This window comes from Pseudophryne corroboree, unplaced genomic scaffold, assembly GCF_028390025.1.
Source record: "Pseudophryne corroboree isolate aPseCor3 unplaced genomic scaffold, aPseCor3.hap2 scaffold_1163, whole genome shotgun sequence".
Lineage (NCBI taxonomy): Eukaryota > Metazoa > Chordata > Amphibia > Anura > Myobatrachidae > Pseudophryne > Pseudophryne corroboree.
The window spans coordinates 150,428-177,933 of NW_026967788.1; the positions used below are offsets into that span (position 1 = coordinate 150,428).

A 27,506-nucleotide genomic window follows, 5' to 3' on the forward strand; every position below is an offset into this window, starting at 1 on the left:
TTAAACCTAAAAAATACTTTACTCTGCACAACAGCCTATGGGGGTCATTCAGAACCAGCCGCAATAGCGTCTCGCAACAGTTTGCTGGTGGTGGTAATATATACATGCACACATTGCGGTCACATCCCTGAGGGGTTAACGCGGGTGGGCTAGGACCATTTTTCAGGGGCTGCATGATGTCACATCTGCGTTCATCTCTGATTAACCCCCTATAAGCTTCCAGAGTGCACCTCATATCTCATCTTTTCCAAGTTACTACAAATGATATGAGATCGGTAGCAGCACTACTTTCAGGATTATTACACAGAACACACATAAAGGCTGACACAGCAAATAACAGTAACACATACAAGGGATTAATTAGAAATAAGGAAGCATAATCATCATTAAGTCTAATTATCAACTGATTCTGTGCGAGACCCATACACCTCTTTACTGCCTCCAGCAGCCCCTGGTACTGCACTGCGGCCATCCGCCCTGTCTCCCCCCCACTACTACCACTCGCCGTCTCCCCCACTACTACCACCTGCCCTGTCTCCTCCCACTACCCCATCTTCTCACACTACTGCCACCGCCCTGTATCCCCCCACTACGGTCACTTGCCCTGTCTACCCCTCTACTGCCACCACCCTGTCTCCTTCCACTACTGCCACCCGCTGTCTCCCTGACACCTTAGCTCTTTTTTGGGACATGATTACCCACATAGACACTGCCTCCAGCAGCCCCTGGTACCGCACTGCAGCCATCCGCCCTGTCTCCCCTGACACCTCAGCGCTGCTTGGAGACAATATTACCTATTTAGACACTGCTCCAGCAGCCCCCACTAATGCAAAGGTGCCGCCTACCCGACATCTCAGCACTGCTTGGGGAATTGATACTGCTAGTTACAGTCCTTCATCTGCAGATGGAACCGAACAGGGCGCTGCTTCTGGTACCTTGGACCCTGGTCATGTAGGGCTGGGAGAGTCAGTAAGATTATGTAATAGAGTCACCATCTTACAGGCAGCCGGTGAAGGGAGCAGAGAATGGGTGTTATGCGGCAGGAACGGGCTGGTTAGGTAACAGCCTGGCTGCTGCATTCTGTACAAGCTACAAGCGGTGCAATTCTTTTGCTGGGAGACCCAGGTAGAGGACATTGCAGTAGTCTATGTGTGAAGATAAAAAATACATGTATGACTGTAGGTAGATCTTCTGAGGGAAATAAGTGCTGGAGTCTGGCTATGTTCCTCAGATGAGGATCTGATTGTGGCTGATATTTGATGTCTAAGCGTGGAAGTCAACTGTTTGAAAAGTTGGTTGGGGGTGTTTTTTCCGGTCTAGTAGATAGGAAAAAACAAACACCTGACTTTTCAAACAGTTGAATACCCCCCAAGTATCACTCCACCATCCAGGACACCAAGGGGGAAATTTACTAAGATGGGAGTTCTATTTAAGATGGGATGTTGCCCATGGCAACCAATCAGATTCTACTTCTCATTTATCTAGCACCTTATAGAAGATAATACCTGAAATCTGATTGGTTGCTATTGGCAACATCCCATCTTAAATAGAACTCACATCTTAGTAAATTTACCCCCAAGATTCCGCACATGATCAGCATTTTGTTACTCTGAACCCCCAAGCTTAAGTCTGGTTGGTTTGCAAAGCTGAGCTGTAGCCCTGCCCTTTGTTGGTGAGCTTCTATCAGAAGGACCTGTTGCATGTATATTGCAAAAAGCATAAGAGATAGGACAGAATCTTGAGGAACATTACATGGCAATGATAAGTATACTCAAGAAGATCAAAATGGTTTCTCACCTGAGTGGTCTATTGTGTGCAACAAAAGCTTATTTCTCAGAGTATGGAAATGCCTGTGTGACTTCTCTGATGTGTAACAAGATGTGATTTCTGTGTAAAACATTTCCCGCACTCAGAGCAAGAAAATGGCTTCTCACCTGTGTGACTTGTTATGTCTAACCAGATCTGATTTGTGTGCAAAACATTTCCCGCACTCAGAACATGGAAATGGCTTCTCACCTGTGTGACTTCTCTGATGTCTAACAAGATCTGATTTCCATGCAAAACATTTCCCACACTCAGAGCAAGAAAATGGCCTCTCACCTGTGTGACTTCTCTGATGTGTAACAAGAACTGATTTCCGTGCAAAACATTTCCCACACTCAGAACATGGAAATGGCCTCTCACCTGTGTGACTTCTCTGATGTTTAACAAGATCTGATTTCCATGCAAAACATTTCCCACACTCAGAGCAAGAAAATGGCCTCTCACCTGTGTGACTTCTCTGATGTGTAACAAGATCTGGTTTGTGTGCAAAACATTTCCCACACTCAGAACATGGAAATGGCTTCTCACCTGTGTGACTTTGCTGATGGGAAACAAGATGTGATTTCCGTGTAAAACATTTCCCACACTCGGAGCATGAAAATGTCTTCTCACCTGTGTGACTTCTTTCATGTTTAGTAAGATTTGATTTGTCTGCAAAACATTTCCCACACTCAGAACATGGAAATGGCTTCTCACCAGTGTGACTTCGCTGATGTGTAATAAGATCTGATTTCCGTGTAAAACATTTCGTACACTCAGAGCAAGAAAACAGATTCTTACCTGTGTGACTCCTCTGATGTATAACAAGATGTGATTTCTGTGTAAAACATTTCCCACACTCAGAGCAAGAAAATGGCTTCTCACCTGTGTGACTTCTGTTATGTCTAACCAGATTTGATTTCCGTGTAAAACATTTCCCACACTCACAGCAAGAAAATGGCTTCACACCTGTGTGACTTCGCTGATGTGTAAAAAGTTGTGATTTCTGTGTAAAACATTTCCCACACTCAGAGCAAGAAAATGGCTTCACACCTGTGTGACTTCTCTGATGTGTAACAAGATGTGATTTACTTAAACAACATTTCCCACACTCAGAGCAAGAAAATTGCTTCTCACCTGTGTGATTTCTCTGATGTCTAACAAGATCTGGTTTGTGTGCAAAACATTTCCCACACTCAGAACATGGAAATGGCTTCTCACCTGTGTGACTTTGCTGATGTGTAACAAGATGTGATTTCCGTGTAAAACATTTCCCACACTCGGAGCATGAAAATGTCTTCTCACCTGTGTGACTTCTTTCATGTTTAGTAAGATTTGATTTGTCTGCAAAACATTTCCCACACTCAGAACATGGAAATGGCTGCTCACCAGTGTGACTTCGCTGATGTGTAATAAGATCTGATTTCCGTGTAAAACATTTCGTACACTCAGAGCAAGAAAACAGATTCTCACCTGTGTGAATTTGCTGATGTGTAACAAGTTGTGATTTCTGTGTAAAACATTTCCCACACTCAGAGCAAGAAAATGGCTTCACACCTGTGTGTCTCCTCTGATGTCTAACAAGATATAGTTTGCGTGTAAAACATTTCCCACACTCAGAACATGGAAACGGCTTCTCACCTGTGTGACTTCTCTGATGCATAACAAGATGTGATTTCCGTGCAAAACATTTCCCACACTCAGAACATGTCAGTGGCCTCTCACCTGTGTGACTTCTCTGATGTATAACAAGATGTGATTTGTATGTAAAACATTTCCCACACTCAGAACATGTCAGTGGCCTCTCACCTGTGTGACTTCTCTGATGTATAACAAGATGTGATTTGTATGTAAAACATTTCCCACACTCTGAACATATCAGTGGCCTTCCACCTGCCTTACCTGTGTGTGGGTTAATAGGCTTTGTGTTCTGTGTAAAACATTTGGCATCTATAGAACAGGGAAACACTGCATCTACTCTCAGAGCTGTAACAGATGCACCAATATCAGAGTGATCAGGAGAACACTTCCCAGGATCAGAAGGACCAGCTGATAGAGCTGGATGTATCACTGGGGTAATGGGGTTATCTCCTGGAGAATCCTGTCTACTATCATTATCTTTTATGCCACAATCCGGGGATAACATTAGATGTCCTTCTGAGATATTCCTGCTTGTGTGTCCATCTGCTGGAAATAAAATACATTATGGAAATGTGACATTTTTTGTAACAATATTAATCTTGTAAACAATAGGATAAGACAACTCTCTGGGACACTTAATTGTAAATGTGTGGGTATAATAAAACATAACTTTTAATGAAGGCTTTATAATATTGTGTCTCAATCATTGTGTCCACCCTCCTGAGAATACTCACAATAACAAATATAATATTATAATAAGACTTAGATATACCTCTCTCTTATAACTAACCATGAAACATCAATAGAGATGTAGTCACTCGCCAAGTCCTATGTCAGCACCAATGTAAAACAATAGATGGGGAACATATCGTAGACTCTAGATTAACAATAACATCAGTCATATGAGCTGATGGATTAGAGAAATGTCTCCTAACGTTACTCCTGGAAGCATTGGTAAGGTAGCATTCCTTTATGTGTGTGCTCATACGCTGGTAAGCCTGTACATGTGTTACTCACCCTTATATAAGGTATATTGCTACAGCAGAGTAGGTGTGTGGAACAAGGTATTTTACATGCAATACACCATATAATACACTGTAATCATCATCATCTGATAGGTTATAATACACTGTTACACCCCATCATCAGTGTCTTAACTCTATACTCTCCATAGTAATAAGGATGATGTGTGTACGGTAAGTATGATACAGAGAATTACATATCAGAATCTATACAGCTGCCGCCATACTTCAGCTTCTCATACGTGTGCTACTGGCTGCAGTGAACATCTGATTGAGAGTGCAGAGCAGACAGCAGAGTCTGATGAGAAAGAGATTGGATCTGCCTTTGCAGGGATGTACCACACCTGTCACCCCTGTTAGTATATAAAATAATAAAAAAGAGGGGTGTGGTCCATCCAGGCGTGCTTTATGGAGATCTCCTCACTAAGTGGCTTCTTATCTAACCTACCTGATATCTCTTAGCCGCCGCTGGTACCAAGACCCAATCTATTAGGTCCACCACTCCTACTGCCCTAAAGCCGCTCCCTCCGGGCACCGTTCACTGCCGCAGCCTAGTGACGCCGCTGATGCCACAGGCTGTATTCTGGGGCTAAGTGTGCCCAAGTTTTCCTGCACGCTCCTGACACCTGACTTGAAGGCGCTTTTCGCTCAGTCGGGATCACTTACTCTCCCACTCACACGGGTGCGCAGATTCCGCTACTGCTGGGGACAGAACGGGCTGCCCATAGTCAGTGGAGCCCGGCGGTGATATTGGGAAGTGAGATGACTGTCATTTTGGATCCTGGTGCCCGGCCATCGCATGCTTTGACTTCTGCCTTCAATAAGGTGTAAAATTGATATAAGCTGCTAAAAAAGTGTTGTGATGGCTGGACCGGGGTCACTACACTAAATTGAGGCATTTGCCTGGAGGTGAAACTACCTTCTATTTATATGGTACCACTATAATCTACTTCCTCTCAGTCTACATGCAGAGCCCAGTATCAAGTATCGTCTGAGTACAGCTCATTACACTCTGATTACAACCTCACAGTATATTATTTTGTGGATTTATTCACTGAATATATTTTTCCATTTGTGTCTCTCTGTGCTGAGTACTTCACGTCTGTGATCACGCTGACCTCTAGTGGAATTTCTCGGTCATTACTGTGTTATTTGAGTTGCATTACATCATGTTTACTTGAAATTTTGGCTCGGCTACCCCTGTCATCCCGACTAAGAATGTCATTTTGAACTGTGTCATCTTGATGTAACCTCCTAACCGCGTACTCCTTTTATTTATAGATCGTTTGTATTTTCCTATCTCTGAGAGGTCCGTCTCTTTGTAGCCGGCTTAACATGCCTCCAAAAAAGGTTAAAAGGTACCAAATTGGCCCACCTGTCCATCCCTTTGGTACCTCAAATTCAGGTGGTCCTTCTAAGACCGCTACAACATCATCTGCTTCTTCTTGTCAGACGCACATGAGGCATACTGTGACAAATTACATGGCCCTATGTGGGCAATGCCATTATGTAGTGTTAGGACTGCTGACATCGGAGAAGCCGTGAAGTGGCGCAGCAGCTTAAACATGTGTAAACTTATTCTCTGAATTTCTATTACCAGATAGGTTCAGGTATGGTTACAGGTCATTTTTTAGTTTGCTGAAGGGAAATGTAGGGGTGGGATTTGCAACCCCCCCTCTCTGTCTGTTTGTCTGTGACCCCTGCCCCTTTCCAGTACCTGATACATAATTATCTCCAGGAATGATCGAGCATTTACCATTGTTTGTCTGCTTGTGTGCGAGAGGCATTGAATGGGAGCAGTATTTGGAAGGCATGCTGTTCCTTGTAGTACCCATGGGAGATCCTGGGGGTGGCTCCTGGGCAAGTTAGCTCTCTGTCTGGGTGTGTTTTAGTAATAGCCTTTATCATGAGGCCTACTGTGACAAATTACATGGCACTATGTGGGCACTGCCATTATGTAGTGTTAGGACTGCTGACATCGAAGAAGCCGTGAAGTGACGCAGCAGCTTAAACATGTGTAAACTTATTCTCTGAATTTCTATTACCAGATAGGTTCAGGTATGGTTACAGGTAATTTTTTAGTGTGCTGAAGGGAAATGTAGGGGTGGGATTTGCAACCCCCCCTCTCTGTCTGTCAGACGCACAGCCCAGCTGTAATGGCTGAAAACATCTTAAGACACACTAGATGGTCCTGTTACTCTATGCTCTATACATTCTGTGTTATCTACATTTAAGGACTGAAATAACCTCAGAACTTAACTCTAATATTCAAGCTTTGAGGTCCGGTATCAGTGAGATTGGCACTCGTACAGACTAAGATGAAAGAGATTGTTGCGTCTCACAAAGATCTGATTTCAGCACATGACACCCTTCAGGAAGACCTGGTCTCTATTCGTGATAAAGTCATTGATTTAGAAGACAGGTCTCGGAGAAATAATATCAGAATAATGGGCATGACGGATTCTGTTACAAATTCTGAGCTTTATGATTATGCCACGGTCCTCTATTCAGAAGCTTCCACTGAAGACTCCCAAAGCCCAAACAGACCCCTATCCAAGCACCGAGGGACACTCTGCTCAGGGTCCACTTTCTTCATATAAAAGAACACATTCTAGTCTGCTTTGTCTTCCTCATCCACAGCCGAGTGTCTGGATAATCTGCAGATATTTCCAGATATTTCTTCTGTGACGCTGGCCAAAAGACGTCTATTCCACCCAAGGAAATGTGCAATACATATGGGGCTTTCCTACTAAGATTATTGTGATGCGAAATGGCACCTTCACAGTGATACCTTCACCCGAGGATGGCCCTGCTATTCTGAAAATGTGGGATTTTTCTGTTGACAGTCCTTCATGACACTTTACCTAAACCAATCCCGGATGAGTTGACTTCCGTCTTGAAGCAATATGCTAAGTTGTAAGACTGCAAGAGACACTCAGAGTTTGTTTCCTACTGTAACATGTGCCAACTGGGACTAAGTTACTGGGCATGGATCTATTTTTGGGTCAGATTTATTTATTCTTATTATGGGTTTAAAACGTGTCTGTTTCTCTTTATTTCCTGTGCTATTTAAATGCTATATAGTATATGGTCTGATATACTTTCTACTCTTACGTTTCATAATACCTTTCTAGAATGTTTGGGTGTTCAGGCAAAGCATGACTGATTCGTCTAACATCCTGTTGCCCTTATAACGGTTTTGGTAGCACCTAAATTGGATATCAGGCCATGTTCTAGGCTTTTACCTCCTTTGGATATATTGGTTACATTGAGATATGATATTTCTTTGTACAATTGTTACTATGATGACCAGATTTTGCCCTCTTGTATGGCTACTTGAGGTAGTCGGTGGATTTCCCTTTTAGGCCCGACCGCCACCTTTTTCTACCTTTCTGTCACGGTACCCTAGTGACGGAATCGCTAGCTCCTTTATGGACGCTATTTCTGTTTGTCTCCCATTTTTGTTCCCTATTTTATTTTTTCTGTTATGATAGTTTGAAGTATGCACACGCCCTACAGACTCTATTGGACTTTACACAGATGATCCTAGATGTTTCATTCCATGATCTGATCTCTCTATCACGGTGACGTTTTTAAGTCTTAATGTAAAAGGTCTTAATTCTCCTCATAAGAGACGTCTTGCAATAACATATTTAGCTGACCAGAAGGCGGCGGTGGTAGCCACTCAGGAATCACATGTTCCATTGCACTCTCCCCCTCAGTTTACCAATAACTACCCAACATGCTATATCTCCTGTGGTGTAGCCATCCTTTCTAATAGATCCTGCCCCATTCACCTGGAAAGCAAGTGGGTGGATTGCAATGGTAGATATTGGATTCTAGTTGGGAAAATTCATTATAAATATGTCACCCTCATTTCTCTCTATGCCCCTCATGCCAGACAGCCCCGATTTCTTATATATTGTTTTTCAAAAGCTACAAGAAATTGCACTTCTCCTTATGGGAGATGTTACTCTTCTCCAGACCCTCATCTTGATAGATCCTCCACTACTGATGAACAGACCAATAATGCCGCCCGTTCCTCATCTTCCTCATGCTCCCTTTATTACCTGAATCTGACCTCTATAATACTCGGAGAATTAGACATCCAGGTGTGCGTGATTACATTTATTACTCTGCTGTACACAAGTCATATTAGAGAACAGACCTTCTTCTATGTCATTACAATTGATCCCTTACATAAATATATTTCAATATGGGGTGATAGTGTGACGACACAGCCGGCGCATCGTGTCGCACAGTGGTGAAATACATGCGGTTACTTTCCTAGCCCTGGTCCTAACCATGGACTCCACTAATTGCCATTATGTTATTAGTTATATGCTAGGCAATATTGTATTGTATTGTGTTATTATATTGTACAGTTGCTGCCAACTCAGTAATAGGAGCCGTTCACTAGCCAATTCCCTGAGGCCGGCTGTTACAGGAGCATGTGGATACATGACAGGGGCTGCGCCAGATATTTCCTAAGCATTGTGTCACGTGGCATGAGGAACCCTGAGCCTGTGCCCCAGCAAGCAGCCGCACCATGCCAGAAATATATGTAGTTATGGTAGACCTACTGTCGATAACGCTATTTCTCCTAATTCCACAGTATCCACATGATATACATTGGGATATGAGGTCAGCGGATTGGAACCAATGATCAAAAGCTTTTGGCCTCCCAGAATGCAACGGGCCAGTCCTCTATATCCCCGCCTCCTGGCTCAGGAAATTCAGTTGTTTTCCAAAGCTCAAGGCAGGAGCATCATAGAGAGCCCTAATCAGGCGAGAAGAAGACACATGCACACACTTCCGTACAAAAAGGAAGAGGTTAGTAAGTGTAAGGATCCTCAAATCAGGTGTGTCAGGGTGGGATCCCTGTGGATACAGTGGACCAAGGAGAAATAGAGTTATCGACAGTAAGTCTACCATAACTACATAATTCTCCTGTAGGGTCCACAGTAATATCCACAGAATATACATTGGGATGTCCCAAATCAATTTCGTGGAGGGGGCGCTCCAGATTGGAAAGGAGAATCCTTTGCCCAAATGCAGCATCCTGAGAGGCAAAGGTATCAAAGGCATAATGTCTAATGAATGTGTTAATGGAAGACCATGTGGCTGCCTTACATATCTGTTCTGCTGAAGCACCACGTTGTGCTGCCCATGACAGACCTACCTTACGAGTAGAGTGAGCAGAGACACTAGCTGGATTAGGGATATCAGCTTGAGAATATGCGTCTGAATCATCATCCGAAGCCACCTCGCCAGTGTTTGCTTGTCAGCAGCCAATCCTCTCGTGAAATCCGTAGAAAATGAAGAGTGTCTGTCTTTCTGATGGCACTGGTACGATCCACGTAGATCCTTAAAGCCCGGACTACGTCCAAAGATGCATCTCCCGCAGAAAGATCTGGCCCTTGGAAGGCTGGGACTACAATTTCTTCGTTAAGGTGGAATTTAGACACCAATTTAGGAAGATAACCAGATTTGGTTCTGAGAACCGCTCTGTCTGGGTGAAATATCAGAAAAAGAGGGCGACACAACAATGTCGCGAAATCTAAAACTCTTCTAGCTGAGGCAATAGCAGAGTAGAAAGAGAATCTTAGCTGTCAACCATTTAAGATCCACTTACGTCAGTGGTTCAAATGGAACAATTTGAAGCACCTTTAGGACTATACCTAGATCCCAAGGCGCTGTAGGAGGAACAAATGGAGGTTGGATGTGAAGCATTCCTTGGAAAAAAGTGCAAACATCCTGCAGGTTAGCATTTTTCTTTTGAAACCACACAGTCAATGCTGACTCCTGAACTCTTAAGGAAGCCACCTGTAGACCTTTATCTATTGCTGCCTGAAGGAATGCTAGGACTCTGGGAACTCTGAAAGACCTAGGGTCAAATTTCCTGGCACTGCACCATTGAATATAAGCATGCCATATTCGTTTGCATGAATGGCATGTCGACTGAGAAATTCCGCTTCCTAGTGCCACCGTAACGTGTGGCTCACCTCCTTCATTGCCTTTTGGCTGCGAGTTTCTGATGATTGAGGTACGCTACTGCCATTGCATTATCCGAGCGAATTTGAACTGGTTTCCCCCACAGAAAGTCCTTTGCCTGAATGAGTGCCATATATATGGCCCGAAGTTCCAATATATTTATTAGCAGGCAACTTTCTTCCTTGGTCCACTGCCCCTGGAAGCAACATTTTTCTGACACTGCTCCCCAGCCCTGAAGACTGGCATCCGTTGTCAGAACCTCCCAATCTGAGATCCGAAAGGGTCTTCCTTTGTCCAGATGGGATGTCTGTAGCCACCAGGCTAATGACCTCCGTACTTACAGAGGAAGGACCATAGTCTGAGTTTTTATTGTCTGATATAACCCATTCCACTTGGAATTTAGCATACTCCACCATGTCGAATGTCGACACCATTGATCCCATCACACGCATAGCTGCGTGAATGGATACCCTTTGACTCTGTAGCAGCTCCTGAATCCTTGACTGTATTGTGGTCATTTTGTTCAGAGGTAAAAACACTCTCTGAAGACCAGAATTCAATACAGCCCCCAAGTGAGTCATACGTTGGAACCAGGGACAACTTTGCCCAATTTATGAGTCAACTGTGACACTGAAGCAATTCCTGAGACTGCACCAGGATTAATAGGTCGTAGAGGTATGAAAAACTCCTTATCCCTTGTCGACGGAGATAAGCCGCCATTACCATCATAATTTTGGTGAACACTCTGGGAGCTGTAGCCAGTCCAAATGGTAGGGCCTGAAACTGAAAGTGTTGCTGGAGGATAGCAAACAGTGCTATAGGAACATGCAGGTAATCATCCTGGATATCAAGGGATACCATAAAATCCTCCAGCTCCATGGCCAAAATAATGGAAGGTAAAGTCTCCATATGAAACAGAGGCACCCAAATGTACTTGTTCAGCACCTTGAGATTGAGTATGGGCCGGAATGACCAATTTGGCTTCTGAACTAGAAACATGTTGGAATAGAAACCTTGTCCTTGTTGCGCGCGCACAGGGAATTGGAATTATCCTCCCAGATTGAAGCAACTTCTGACCTGCCTGTTGTAAGGCCCTGGCCTTCGTTTCTACGGAAGATGGGCTGGTACAAAAGAACCTTTGTGGAGGGTGTTTCTTGTAGGCAAACGCATAACCATGAGAAACCGCTTCTTGCTCCCAGGCATCTGTGGTGGACTGCTGCCAGATCTGTGCAAAATGATGAAGTCTGCCTCCCACCCCCCTGGAGTCCCCCAGGTGGAGGACCACACCATCAAGCTGACGGTTTATCTTCTGGCTTGGAAGCAGGCCCTCTGCTAATTGCTTTTTAGTCTTACCAGACTTGTCAGATTGGGACTGTTTGCCATAACCCTTCCCTTTTGCTTTTCCCTGGGTCCGAAAAGCTGGAAACCTAGGTTTGGATTTGTGGGCTGAAGGAAACTTCACATTCTTGGAGTCTGCCTCTGACTACAAAATACTGTTTAATTCTTTACCAAAAAGAATATCTCCAATAAAAGGTAAAGACTCTAGAACCTCCTTGGACTCGGAGTCAGCTCTCCATGTACGTAGCCAGACCGCTCTGTGAGCTGCTACTGCTGAGGCTGATGCTTGAGAGACAATAGTACTCATGTCCAAGGCTGCTTCTTCCATAAACATGTGCAATATGGGAGTTTTGCTCTCTAGATGCCAATGAGACATCATCCTCCAATGCATCAGCCGAGGCCGCCACTGCTTTTGCCATCCAGGCTGAAGCTATGGCTGGTCTTACAATTACCCCAGATAATGAGAAGATTGTTTTTAAAAAAACATCTATTTTTCTATCCGTAACAATCATATAATGATGTTGAAGGCAGAGGTAATCTAGATTTTCGAACCAATCGAATGACATGTGTATCTACTTTGGGAGCCACTCCCTTTTTAAACAGTCCCCAGCTGGAAGAGGATAATGGGAATTCCATTTCCATGAAATTCTAAACTTCTTACTGGGTGTGACCAAAGCCTCTTGCATAATCTCCGTCAGCTGTTCTAACCCCGGAAATTCAGTTCTGACTGTTTTGGGATGTTTAAACACAGGAGCATTGGATTTTAACAAAGGGCTCTGCTGCCTCCTATAAGGATAGAAAGGCTTTCACAGCACTAATTAGCTCAGGTATATCCACTGAGCTGGGACCTTCATCTTCGTCTCTGTATGCAGACCCAGAATGTGAGGAATCCTCATCCTCCGAAGTGTCCCCATCTGAAACATGTGTAGACTGTGAAGATGTAGTTTCATGTTACCTTCCACAGGCCTTTCAGTCCGTTTTAGTTGAAAGGCTGCAGATTCTTGGACCGGATGTGATAAAACCCAGGGGGAATGTTGCATGTAAGGGTTAACAGGGTAACCTATCATTGGTATAGGAGCTGGCATTATGCGCTCAGCTACACCAAATAATGTCTGTGCAAACGTAGCCCATGGGGGTTCCATCTGAACGTGTGCCTGCCTAGGATTATTCAGGAGGCTTTGGTGAAAGCTAAAACAATTTGCACATAATCCATTCTGCACCAGATCCTGAGAGGTTAACCCAGCTTTGCAGGACAAACATGAAATCAGTGTTGGTGCTGCTGTGGAGATTGTATCCTCCTCACCCTTGCTGCTCTTAGACATGATAAACAAATCACACATTTGTATGGTGTTAACTACACAATTTGTGACTGAAATCAATTAATAGCTTGCTAAAGTGACATGCAATCCGATTCCTCCCTGCCTTGCACCAGCACTGAGGATCTGTATACATGACAGAAATAGTAAAGTCAGCAATCACACTAGCAATCAGTCACAAGTTATACATTAGTATAATAAGCAACATGAGCACATCATCAACTACAGATACATTTCAAGTATGTAGGAGAACCATATTACTGCATTACCTTATATAGGAAACTTAACGTATTCAGTCACACAGCGAAAGAAACGGCAATAGTTTACAGACTCATATGCATCAGGCACTTATCCAACTCCTCGTACCCAATACATTAGTGAATGCTGAGTGGATCCAGACGCAAATAGTGTACACAAACTCCAAGTGCACACAACAGTGAACATAGACGCCCAAGTGAAGACCAATGCACCAGTCACACAGGCGCCTATGCTGCGATTGGGTCCTTTAGAAACACAGCATCTCAGACGGAAGCAGCAAATCAGTTCATGGCAGGAAACTCGGAGGAAGCTGGTCATGAACCGGGGGAGGGGTGACCAGGGGAGCGTCTTACTCCCCACTGCTGACTTAAACCCCAGGGACCCAGGCCTCACACTAATCCCTGGAGTCTATGATCCCTGGAACCTAGCACTGGTGTACCGAGGTGGCAGCCGCATCAGCAACTGTTCGGTAGTCTCCCCCCCCCCACGCTATGCGGAACTGACGCCTTACCTTCTTCCCGTGCTCCGGCCACAGCCTGTTAACGTCAGCTGGACTTGCTAGTACATCCAACACAGACTTCCGCCGAAACAGCACTGTACACGTGGGTTAGTGTTGTTGCGACCTGGCGGGGAGTTGTTGGAGTAACTCTTTCTGAGGTACGTGTAAGATGCTTTTCAGAAAACTCGCTTAAGAAATGTAAGACTATAAAAATAAATGAAATAAGCTTAGGGCTGCCAAAATCAGCAACCCAAAGATCGTTGTCCGGCTCCTGCCACACCAACAAAAAAACTGAATTGCCTAAGCCAGAAAGCAGGGATATAGGGGACTGGCCCGTTGCATTCTGGGAGGCGGAAAGCTTTTGATCATTGGTGCCAATATGCCGACGTTACCTCATATCCCAATGTATATCCTGTGGATACTGCTGTGAACCCTGCAGGAGAAAAGGAGTTTATATATAGACCGGCGTGTGCTAATAGTGATACTCTCAGGAAATACCTTGCATGTAATACCATAGGCATAGGTACTGCTAGCAAACAGTATGGCTGCTGGTGACACACAGTGACATGATGTGAAGGGCGAGCAGGAGTATAATAGGGGCTCATGGCTCCTGATGTATGAGACACACCAGAGAGTGTGGGGAGGAGACTGGTCAGATCTCTGGGCTGGTAACACACAGTGACATGATGTGAGGGGAGAGCAGGAGGATAATAGAGGCTGATGGCTCCTGATGTATGAGATACACCAGAGTGTGGGGGGAGGAGACTGGTCAGATCTCTGGGCTGGTAACACACAGTGACATGATGTGAGGGGGAGAGCAGGAGTATAATAGGGGCTGATGCATCCTGATGTATGAGATATACCAGAGAGTGTGGGGAGGAGACTTGTCAGATCTCTGGGCTGGTAACACACAGTGACATGATGTGAGGGGAGGAGAGCAGGAGTATAATAGGGGCTGATGGCTCCTGACTCCCCCACTGGGCAGATACATTTCCCTCATTAGTTTGTACTGACAGAGGAGGGTGTAGGATAAGAGATTGCTGTAGTGACTGAGAAAGGAGAATATGTGACTCTTTTCTGTAATAAGTGTTTATTACTCACCTGTGCTGATATCTGTAGGGATTTCCTCCTCCTTACACTGCTGATCACCCTTCAGATACGTCTGTTCTTCTCCCTCTATATCTTCTGCCTTTATATCAGTCACATACGTCTCTTCTTCTCCCTCTGTATCTTCTGCCTTTATATCAGTCACATACGTCTCGTCTTCTTCCTCTATATCTTCTGCCTTTATAACAGTCACATACGTCTCTTCTTCTCCCTCTATATCTTCTGCCTTCATATCAGTCACATACGTCTCTTCTTTTCCCTCTGTATCTTCTGCCTTTATATCAGTCACATACGTCTCTTCATCTCCCTCTATATCTTCTACCTTTATATCAGTCACTTCTTCTTCTTCTATGTCTTCTGTTTTAATATCAGACAGACGTTCTACCTAAAACACAAAAAAAAAACCACTATAATGATATTTGCATACAGTCAGTTTAAACTGAGGTGAAAAAATAAGAATTTACTCACCGGTAATTCTGTTTCTCGTAGTCCGTAGTGGATGCTGGGTACTCCGTAAGGACCATGGGGTATAGACGGGCTCCGCAGGAGACTGGGCACTCTTAAAAGAAAGATTAGGTACTATATCTGGTGTGCACTGGCTCCTCCCTCTATGCCCCTCCTCCAGACCTCAGTTAGGGAAACTGTGCCCGGAAGAGCTGACATAATAAGGAAAGGATTTGGAATCCAGGGTAAGACTCATACCAGCCACACCAATCACACCGTACAACTTGTGATAACTATACCCAGTTAACAGTATGAAACAATAATGAGCCTCATTAACAGATGGCTCATAACAATAACCCTTTAGTTACGCAATAACTATATACATGTATTGCAGAGAGTCCGCACTTGGGACGGGCTCCCAGCATCCACTACGGACTACGAGAAATAGAATTACCGGTGAGTAAATTCTAATTTTCTCTGACGTCCTAGTGTATGCTGGGTACTCCGTAAGGACCATGGGGATTATACCAAAGCTCCCAAACGGGCGGGAGAGTGCGGATGACTCTGCAGCACCGAATGAGCAATTCAAGGTCCTCCTCAGCCAGGGTATCAAACTTGTAGAATTTTGCCAACGTGTTTGAACCCAACCAAGTAGCAGCTCGCAAAGTTGTAAAGCCGAGATCCCTCGGGCAGCCGCCCAAGAAGAGCCCCCTTCCTTGTGGAATGGGCTTTTACAGATTTAGGATGTGGCAGTCCAGCCACGGTATGTGCAAGTTGAATCGTGCTACAGATTCAACGAGCAATAGTCTGCTTAGAAGCAGGAGCACCCAGCTTGTTGGGTGCATGCAGGATAAATAGCGAGTCAGACTTTCCGACTCCAGCTATCCTGGAAACATAGATTTTCAGGGCCCTGACTACGTCCAGCAACTTGGAATCCTCCAAGTCCCTAGTAGCCGCAGGCACCACAATAGGTTGGTTCAAATGAAACGCTGATACTACCTTAGGGAGAAACTGGGGACGAGTCCCCAGATCTGCCCTGTCCATAGGGAAAATCAGATATGGGCTTTTAAACGACAAAGCCGCCAATTCTGACACCCGCCTGGCCAAAGCCAGGGCCAACAGCATGACCACCCTCCACGTGAGATATTTTAACTCCACGGTCTGAAGTGGCTCAAACCAATGTGATTTCAGGAAATCCAACACCACGTTGAGATCCCAAGGTGCCACACTGGAGGCACAAAAGGTGGCTGAATATGCAGCAAACCCTTAACAAACGTCTGAACTTCAGGCAGTGAAGCCAGTTCTTTCTGAAAGAAAATAGACAGGGCCGAAATCTGGACTTTTATGGACCCCAATTTTAGGCCCATAGTCACCCCTGCCTATAGAAAGTTCAGGAATCGACCCAGCTGGAATTCTTCCTCTCTTTTTTACTATCCTCAGTACCCTGAAAATGCGAGGAAGAGGAGGGAACACATAAACCGCCTGGTACACCCACGGTGTCGCCAGAGCGTCCCAGCTATCGCCTGAGGGTCCTTGACCTGGCGCAATATCTTTTTAGCCTTTTATTGAGGCGGGACGCCATCATGTCCACCTGTGGTTGTTCCCACCGGTGTACAATCAGCTTTAAGACTTCTGGATGAAGTCCCCACTCTTCCGGGTGGAGGTCGTGTCTGCTGAGAAAGTCTGCTTCCCAGTTTTCCACTCCCGGAATGAACACTGCTGACAACCGATGCATCTGAAGATGCGATCCGGACCACTTGTCCAATAGATCCCACTGGAAGATCCTCGCATGGAACCTGCCGAAGGGAATCGCTTCGTAAGAAGCTACCATCTTTCCCAGGATTCGCGTGCAGTGACGCACCGACACCTGTTTTGGTTTCAGGAGGTCCCTGACCATAGATGATCATTCCTGGGCCTTCTCCTCCGGGACAAACACCTTCTTCTGTTCTGTGTCTAGAATCATACCCAGGAACAGCAGACGCGTCGCAGGAATCAGCTGCGACTTTGTGATATTCAGAATCCAGCCGTGCTTATGCAGCACTTCCTGAGATAGTGCTACGCTGACTAGCAACTGCTCCTTGGACCTCGCCTTTATCAGGAGATCGTCCAAGTACGGGATAATTATAACTCCCTTCTTTCGAAGGAGTATCATCATTTCAGCCATTACCTTGGTAAATACCCTCGGTGCCGTGGACAGACCAAACGGCAACGTCTGGAATTGGTAATGACAGTCCTGTACCACAAACCTGAGGTACTCCTGGTGAGGTGGGTAAATGGGGACATGCAGGTATGCATCCTTGATGTCCAATGACACCATAAAATCCCCCTCTTCCAGGCTTGCAATAACTGCCCTGAGCGATTCCATCTTGAACTTGAACTTCCTTATATAAGTGTTCAAGGATTTTAAATTTAGGATGGGTCTCACCGAACCGTCTGGTTTCGGTAACACAAACATTGTGGAATAGTAACCCCGCCCCTGTTGAAGGGGGGGGGGGGGGGGGTACCTTGATTATCACCTGCTGGAGGTACAGCTTGTGAATAGCGTCCAGTACTACCTCCCTTTCTTTGGGAGCAGCCGGGAAGGCAGATTTGAGGTAACGGCGAGGGGGAGTGAACTCGAACTCCAGCTTGTATCCCTGAGATACCACTTGCAGAACCCAGGGATCCACCTGTGAGCGAACCCACTGGTCTCTGAAGTTCCGGAGACGCGCCCTCACCGCACCTGGCTCCGCCTGTGGAGCCCCAGCGTCATGCGGTGGACTTAGAGGAAGCGGGGGAGGATTTTTGTTCCTGGGAACTGGCTGTCTGGTGCAGCTTTTTCCCTCTTCCCCTGCCTCTGGGCAAAAAGGAAGCGCCTCTGACCCGCTTGCCTTTTTGTGTCCGAAAGGACTGTACCTGATAATACGGTGCTTTCGTAGGCTGTGAGGAAACCTGAGGTAAAAATATCGACTTCCCAGCTGTCGCTGTGGATACTAGGTCCGAGAGACCATCCCCAAACAATTCCTCACGCCTTTTAGAATCAGCATCACCTGTCCACTGCCGAGTCCATAATACTCTTCTGGCAGAAATGGACATTGCATTAACTCTAGATGCCAGCCGGCAAATATCCCTCTGTGCATCTCTCATATATAAGACTACGTCTTTAATATGCTCTATGGTTAGCAAAATAGTATCCCTGTCTAGGGTATCAATATTATCTGACAGGGTATCGGACCAAGCTGCTGCAGCACTACACATCCATGCTGAAGCAATTGTAGGTCTCAGTATAGTACCTGAGTGTGTATATACAGACTTCAGGATAGCCTCCTGCTTTCTATCAGCAGGCTCCTTTAAGGCGGCCGTATCCTGAGACGGCAGTGCCACCTTTTTTGACAAGCGTGTGAGCACCTAATCCACCCTAGGGGATGTCTCCCAACGTAGCCTGTCCTCTGGCGGGAAAGGGTACGCCATCAGTAACTTTTTAGAAATCACTAGTTTCTTATCGGGGGAACCCCACGCTTCTTCACACACTTCATTCAACTCATCTGATGGGGGAAAAACCACTGGTTGCTTTTTCTCCCCAAACATAATACCCTTTTTAGTGGTACCTGGGTTAATGTCAGAAATGTGCAACACATTTTTCATTGCCGTAATCATGCAACGGATGGCCCTTGTGGATTGTACATTAGTCTCGTCCTCGTCGACACTGGAGTCAGACTCCGTGTCGACATCTGTGTCTGCCATCTGAGGTAGCGGGCGTTTTTGAGACCCTGATGGCCTTTGAGACGCCTGGGCAGGCACGGGCTGAGAAGCTGTATTGTCATCGAACCTTTTATGCAAGGAGTTGACACTGTCGGTTAATACCTTCCACATATCCACCCACTCTGGTGTCGACCCCGCAGGGGGTGACATCACACTTATCGGCACCTGTTCCACCTCCACATAAGTTTCCTCATCAAACATGTCGACACAGCCGTAGAAAATGGCGCGGTGTGCGGAGAAGCCCCGCCCCTTCATCGGCTGGCTTCTCCCGCGTTTTTTATGTATAATGGCGGGGGTTAATGCACATATACAGCTTATTAAAACTGTATTATGTGCGGTTTGCCATGTAAGGTACTCTAATTGCTGCCCAGGGCGCGCCCCCCCCCAGCGCCCTGCACCCATCAGTGACCGGAGTGTGTGGTGTGCAGAGGGAGCAATGGCGCACAGCTGCAGTGCTGTGCGCTACCTTAATGAAGACCGGAGTCTTCAGCCGCCGATTTTCAACTTCGCATTCTGTCTTCTGGCTCTGCAAGGGGGACGGCGGCGCGGCTCCGGGACCGGACGACCGAGGCTGGGCCTGTGTTTGATCCCTCTGGAGCGAATGGTGTCCAGTAGCCTAAGAAGCCCAAGCTAACTGCAAGCAGGTAGGTTCGCTTCTCTCCCCTCAGTCCCTCGTAGCAGTGAGTGTTAGGCGCCGGGGTCCGCTCGGCCGTGCGGCCCGGCGCCTAGCAACCAGGGACGCCGGGCGCGTTCAGCCGCCGGCTCCCTGGCAACGCTGAGACGCCGGGCGCACGGAGCCGCCTCTGGCCTTAGCAACGGGGACGCCACGTGCAGCCGCGTTCCCCGTTGCTGGGTCTATCCTCATTGCCCTGATTATGTGCTGGCCGTGCAGCATGCAAGCTGCACGGCATTTCTTTTGATTGTCCTGTCTGGATCTTGATTGGAGGATGCCTGAATAAAGGCATCCTCAGGACTTCCTACAGACGCCGGTGATAGTTTCCTGTTTGCCTTGTCTGCTGCAGAGAGTTCCCAGTCCCGGTCTATTCGGTTGTTCCTGTCCTCAGTGATCCTGTACTCGGAAGTTACCATCTATTCCTGGAGTCTGACCGAGCACCTTTTAACATCTGGTGGTGTTCGTGAGTCGCGGCGCAGCCGTGTGTTGCGGCTTGTCCGCTACTGTTTATTATTTTGTTTATATTGTGTTCTGGAGTTTTGCGGAGGATTCCGCTTCCACAGATCCACTCTGGTGTCCTGCGGTGCCGGATAGGAGTGTCGGATCAGTGGATCTTTGGTTGTCCTTTTCCCTGGCGGCTAGTCCGCACATACCTTTTGGTTTAGTTAGTCAGCTTGTAACCCCTGGCCGTGTTGCTTAGTCAGAGGGCCCCTTGTTATCACCCTGTCTCGGACTTCCCCTTGTCTCCCATTAAGACCTGCGGGGGCATCGGGGTTGGGCAGACATAATCCGCCCTTCGAACGCGGCTGCCATGGGCTCAAGCAACCATAGTCTCGCAGGGGATTTCTGATAACACGGGCGAGACAACGGAGTTAGGGCGCCAGGGGTTACTAGGCCTTCCAGCTCCCACAACCAGCTTATTTTCCTGAACTCAGATCCCTGTCATAAGATCTAATCCGGTCTGGAGTTCAGGAATCATAACAGTGAGTCTGTTGCCAGCAGATCTCACTGAAAATAAAAAACCTAACAAATACTTTATTTTCTAGGAAGCTCAGGAGAGCCCCTAGTGTGCATCCAGCTCTGGCCGGGCACAGATACTAACTGAGGTCTGGAGGAGGGGCATAGAGGGAGGAGCAAGTGCACACCAGATAGTACCTAATCTTTCCTTTAAGAGTGCCCAGTCTCCTGCGGAGCCCGTCTATACCCCATGGTCATTACGGAGTACCCAGCATCCACTAGGACGTCAGAGAAAACACTATAATGACATTTGCATACAGTCAGATTAAACGGAGGTGAAACAGTATAATATCAGTGTATAAGACACATAGCTCCTCTACAGATCATATAGTGACAGTCACTTTGGTATATTGGGGAGACCCTAAATCTCACCTACCTGATCCTCCTGTGGGATCCTGTAATTCTCCTCTGTACAATCCTGGGAATACAGAGGACGGGGACATCTCTCTGGGGTATCTCTGTTACTGGGCCCATCTGTAGGAGACACACAGTGACTGAGTACAGTGTATATATGTGATTATCAGATGATGTGTGTATATAGGGGCCCCCATACCTGCTCTCCCCTGTACAATACATGACAGTCTCCTCTTACCCAGTGATGTGAGGGGCCGGTGATTCTCCATCATCAAGTCCTTGTACAGACCCCTGTGTTCCTCTATATACTCCCCCTCCTGCATGGAGACATAGACAGTGACATCCTGACACCTTATAGGAACCTGACACACACAGTGATACAGTCATCACCCAGACACATTCCCTGGTGTTACTGTATAATGCCCCATTCCCAGCAGTCACCTCTCCAGTCATCACCCAGACACGTCCTCTGGTGTTACTGTATAATGTCCCATTCCCAGCAGTCACCTCTCCAGTCATCACCCAGACACGTCCTCTGGTGTTACTGTATAATGTCCCATTCCCAGCAGTCACCTCTCCAGTCATCACCCAGACACGTCCCCTCGTGTTACTGTATAATGTCCCATTCCCAGCAGTCACCTCTCCATTCATCACTTAGACACATCCCCCGGTGTTACTGTATAATGTCCCATTCGAAGCAGTCACCTCTCCAGTCATCACCCAGACACGTTCCCTGGTGTTACTGTATAATGTCCCATTCCCAGCAGTCACCTCTCCAGTCATCACCCAGACACGTCCTCTGGTGTTACTGTATAATGTCCCATTCCCAGCAGTCACCTCTCCAGTCATCACCCAGACACATCCCCTGGTGTTACTGTATAATGTCCCATTCCCAGCAGTCACCTCTCCAGTCATCACCCAGACACATCCCCTGGTGTTACTGTATAATGTCCCATTCCCAGCAGTCACCTCTCCAGTCAGCACCCAGACACATCCCCTGGTGTTACTGTATAATGTCCCATTCCCAGCAGTCACCTCTCCAGTCATCACCCAGACACATCCCCTGGTGTTACTGTATAATGCCCTATTCCCGACAGTCACCTCTCCAGTCATCACCCAGACACGTCCAACAGTGTTACTGTATAATGCCTCATTCCCAGCAGTCACCTCTCCAGTCATCACCCAGACACGTCCCCTGGTGTTACTGTATAATGCCCCATTCCCAGCAGTCACCTCTCCAGTCATCACCCAGACACGTCTCCTGGTGTTACTGTATAATGCCCCATTCCCAGCAGTCACCTCTCCAGTCATCACCCAGACACGTTCCCCTGGTGTTACTGTATAATGTCCCATTCCCAGCAGTCACCTCTCCAGTCATCACCCAGACACGTCCCCTGGTGTTACTGTATAATGTCCCATTCCCAGCAGTCACCTCTCCATTCATCACCCAGACACATCCCCTGGTGTTACTGTATAATGCCCCATTCCCAGCAGTCACATCTCCAGTCATCACCCAGACACATTCCCTGGTGTTACTGTATAATGTCCCATTCCCGACAGTCACCTCTCCAGTCATCACCCAGACACGTCCAACAGTGTTACTGTATAATGTCTCATTCCCGGCAGTCACCTCTCCAGTCATCACTCAGACACATTCCCTGGTGTTACTGTATAATGTCCCATTCCCGACAGTCACCTCTCCAGTCATCACCCAGACACGTCCAACAGTGTTACTGTATAATGTCTCATTCCCGGCAGTCACCTCTCCAGTCATCACTCAGACACATCCCTTAGTGTTACTGTATAATGTCCCATTCCCAGCAGTCACTTCTCCAGTCATCACCTAGACACGTCCCCTGGTGTCACTGTATAATGTCCCATTCCCAGTAGTCACCTCTCCAGTCAGCACCCAGACACATACACTGGTGTTACTGTATAATGTCCCAATCCCAGCAGTCACCTCTCCAGTGATCACCCAGACACATCCCCTGGTGTTACTGTATAATGTCCCATTCCCAGCAGTCAACTCTCCAGCCATCACCCAGACACATCCCGTGGAGTTACTGTATAATGTCCCATTCCCAGCAGTCACCTCTCCAGTCATCACCCAGACACATCCCCTGGTGTTACTGTATAATGTCCCATTCCCAGCAGTCACCTCTCCAGTCATCACCCAGACACATCCCCTGGTGTTACTGTATAATGTCCCATTCCCAGCAGTCACCTCTCCAGTCATCACCCAGACACATCCCCTGGTGTTACTGTATAATGCCCTATTCCCGACAGTCACCTCTCCAGTCATCACCCAGACACGTCCAACAGTGTTACTGTATAATGCCTCATTCCCAGCAGTCACCTCTCCAGTCATCACCCAGACACGTCCCCTGGTGTTACTGTATAATGCCCCATTCCCAGCAGTCACCTCTCCAGTCATCACCCAGACATGTCTCCTGGTGTTACTGTATAATGCCCCATTCCCAGCAGTCACCTCTCCAGTCATCACCCAGACACGTTCCCCTGGTGTTACTGTATAATGTCCCATTCCCAGCAGTCACCTCTCCAGTCATCACCCAGACACGTCCCCTGGTGTTACTGTATAATGTCCCATTCCCAGCAGTCACCTCTCCATTCATCACCCAGACACATCCCCTGGTGTTACTGTATAATGCCCCATTCCCAGCAGTCACATCTCCAGTCATCACCCAGACACATTCCCTGGTGTTACTGTATAATGTCCCATTCCCGACAGTCACCTCTCCAGTCATCACCCAGACACGTCCAACAGTGTTACTGTATAATGTCTCATTCCCGGCAGTCACCTCTCCAGTCATCACTCAGACACATTCCCTGGTGTTACTGTATAATGTCCCATTCCCGACAGTCACCTCTCCAGTCATCACCCAGACACGTCCAACAGTGTTACTGTATAATGTCTCATTCCCGGCAGTCACCTCTCCAGTCATCACTCAGACACATCCCTTAGTGTTACTGTATAATGTCCCATTCCCAGCAGTCACTTCTCCAGTCATCACCTAGACACGTCCCCTGGTGTCACTGTATAATGTCCCATTCCCAGCAGTCACCTCTCCAGTCAGCACCCAGACACATACACTGGTGTTACTGTATAATGTCCCAATCCCAGCAGTCACCTCTCCAGTGATCACCCAGACACATCCCCTGGTGTTACTGTATAATGTCCCATTCCCAGCAGTCAACTCTCCAGCCATCACCCAGACACATCCCGTGGAGTTACTGTATAATGTCCCATTCCCAGCAGTCACTTCTCCAGTCATCACCCAGACACTTTCCCTAGTGTTACTGTATAATGTCCCATTCCCAGCAGTCCCCTCTCCAGTCATCACCCAGACACATCCCCTGGTGTTATTGTATAATGTCCCATTCCCAGCAGTCACCTCTCCAGTCATCACCCAGACACATCCCCTGGTGTTACTGTATAATGTCCCATTCCCAGCAGTCACCTCTCCAGTCATAACCCAAACACGTCCCATGGTGTTACTGTATATTGTACCATTCCCAGCAGTCACCTCTCCAGTCATCACCCAGACACATCCCCTGGTGTTACTGTATAATGCCCCATTCCCAGCAGTCACCTCTCCAGTCATCACCCAGACACATTCCCTGGTGTTACTGTATAATGCCCCATTCCCAGCAGTCACCTCTCCAGTCATTACCCAGACACGCCCCCTGGTGTTACTGTATAATGTCCTATTCCCAGCAGTCACCTCTCCAGTCATCACCAAGACACGTCCCACAGTGTTACTGTATAATGCCTCATTCCCGGCAGTCACCTCTCCAGTCATCACCCAGACACATCCCTTGGTATTACTGTACAATGTTCCATTTCCAGCAGTCACCTCTCCAGTCAGCAGTGGAATGATCTTGTTGGTGAGTTCCTGGATCTTCTGGTCACTGTGTCTCTCATGTATCAGTGAGTGAGGTGGAGGCACCATGATGGTGCTCTGGGACCTGCTCAGTCCTCCTGACACATGAGCATGGCTGCTGGGTGTCTCACGCTCACCAGATGTCTTCTTCACACCTCTGTGAAATGGGGGAGACATAAATATCACTGTAAATATCCCCTCACCTCCACAGTCATGTCCCTGTACTATTACCATAGATAATAAGAATTTACTTACCGATAATTCTATTTCTCGTAGTCCGTAGTGGATGCTGGGAACTCCGTAAGGACCATGGGGATTAGCGGCTCCGCAGGAGACTGGGCACAAAAGTAAAGCTTTAGGACTACCTGGTGTGCACTGGCTCCTCCCCCTATGACCCTCCTCCAAGCCTCAGTTAGGATACTGTGCCCGGACGAGCGTACACAATAAGGAAGGATTTATGAATCCCGGGTAAGACTCATACCAGCCACACCAATCACACCGTACAACCTGTGATCTGAACCCAGTTAACAGCATGATAACAGAGGAGCCTCTGGATAGATGGCTCACAACAACAATAACCCGATTTAGTTAACAATAACTATGTACAAGTATTGCAGACAATCCGCACTTGGGATGGGCGCCCAGCATCCACTACGGACTACGAGAAATAGAATTACCGGTGAGTAAATTCTTATTTTCTCTGACGTCCTAGTGGATGCTGGGAACTCCGTAAGGACCGTGGGGATTATACCAAAGCTCCCAAACGGGCGGGAGAGTGCGGATGACTCTGCAGCACCGAATGAGAGAACTCCAGGTTCTCCTCAGCCAGGGTATCAAATTTGTAGAATTTTGCAAACGTGTTTGCCCCTGACCAAGTAGCTGCTAGGCAAAGTTGTAAAGCCGAGACCCCTCGGGCAGCCGCCCAAGATGAGCCCACCTTCCTTGTGAAGTGGGCATTTACAGATTTTGGCTGTGGCAGGCCTGCCACAGAATGTGCAAGCTGAAATTTACTACAAATCCAACGAGCAATAGTCTGCTTAGAAGCAGGAGCACCCAGCTTGTTGGGTGCATACAGGATAAACAGCGAGTCAGATTTTCTGACTCCAGCCGTCCTGGAAACATATATTTTCAGGGCCCTGACAACGTCCAGCAACTTGGAGTCCTCCAAGTCCCTAGTAGCCGCAGGTACCACAATAGGCTGGTTCAGGTGAAACGCTGAAACCACCTTAGGGAGAAATTGAGGAAGAGTCCTCAATTCTGCCCTGTCCGTATGAAAAGTCAGGTAAGGGCTTTTATAAGATAAAGCCGCCAATTCTGACACGCGCCTGGCCGAAGCCAGGGCCAACAGCATGACCACTTTCCATGTGAGATATTTCAAATCCACAGATTTAAGCGGTTCAAACCAATGTGATTTTAGGAACCCCAAAACTACATTGAGATCCCAAGGTGCCACTGGAGGCACAAAAGGAGGCTGTATATGCAGCACCCCCTTGACAAACGTCTGAACTTCAGGAACTGAAGCCAGTTCTTTCTGGAAGAAAATCGACAGGGCCGAAATCTGAACCTTAATGGATCCTAATTTTAGGCCCATAGACACTCCTGTTTGCAGGAAATGCAGGAATCGACCCAGTTGAAATTCCTCCATTGGGGCCTTCCTGGCCTCGCACCACGCAACATATTTTCGCCAAATGCGGTGATAATGCTTTGCGGTCACATCCTTCCTGGCTTTGATCAGGGTAGGAATGACTTCTTCCGGAATGCCTTTTTCCTTCAGGATCCGGCGTTCAACCGCCATGCCGTCAAACGCAGCCGCGGTAAGTCTTGGAACAGACAGGGTCCTTGCTGGAGCAGGTCCCTTCTTAGAGGTAGAGGCCATGGGTCCTCTGTGAGCATCTCTTGAAGTTCCGGGTACCAAATCCTTCTTGGCCAATCCGGAGCCACGAGTATAGTTCTTACTCCTCTCCGTCTTATAATTCTCAGTACCTTGGGTATGAGAGGCAGAGGAGGGAACACATACACTGACTGGTACACCCACAGTGTTACCAGAACGTCCACAGCTATTGCCTGAGGGTCCCTTGACCTGGCGCAATACCTGTCGAGTTTCTTGTTGAGGCGGGACGCCATCATGTCCACCTTTGGTTTTTCCCAACGGTTTACAATCATGTGGAAGACTTCTGGGTGAAGTCCCCACTCTCCCGGGTGGAGGTCGTGCCTGCTGAGGAAGTCTGCTTTCCAGTTGTCCACTCCCGGAATGAACACTGCTGACCGTGCTATCACATGATTTTCCGCCCAGCGAAGAATCCTTGCAGCTTCTGCCATTGCCCTCCTTCTTGTGCCGCCCTGTCTGTTCAAGTGGGCGACTGCCGTGATGTTGTCCGACTGGATCAGCACCGGCTG

At 47.1% G+C, this 27,506-nt stretch overlaps 1 protein-coding gene across 1 annotated transcript; it reads right to left on the reverse strand.

Moving 5' to 3' along the window:
* On the reverse strand, positions 1 to 25,401 carry LOC134990356 (zinc finger protein 271-like). The gene is made up of 5 exons (XM_063950680.1): positions 25,083 to 25,401; positions 21,446 to 21,524; positions 21,226 to 21,327; positions 14,973 to 15,359; positions 1 to 3,990 (listed from the first exon to the last, which is right to left on the reverse strand). Exons 1-5 carry the CDS (start codon positions 25,341 to 25,343, stop codon positions 1,931 to 1,933), a joined length of 2,889 nt encoding a protein of 962 aa, XP_063806750.1. The 5' UTR covers positions 25,344 to 25,401; the 3' UTR covers positions 1 to 1,930.
* Positions 25,402 to 27,506: the final 2,105 nt, after the last annotated feature.

Coding starts and splice junctions, on each gene's coding strand:
- LOC134990356 (XM_063950680.1), bottom strand. CDS start 25,343: ATGGTAATAGTACAGGGACATGACTGTGGAGGTGAGGGGATATTTACA. Junction 21,525..25,082: donor TTCCACTGCTGACTGGAGAG/GTGACTGCTGGA, acceptor GTCTCCATGCAG/GAGGGGGAGTATATAGAGGA. Junction 3,991..14,972: donor CCCTACAGATATCAGCACAG/GTGAGTAATAAA, acceptor TTTTATTTCCAG/CAGATGGACACACAAGCAGG.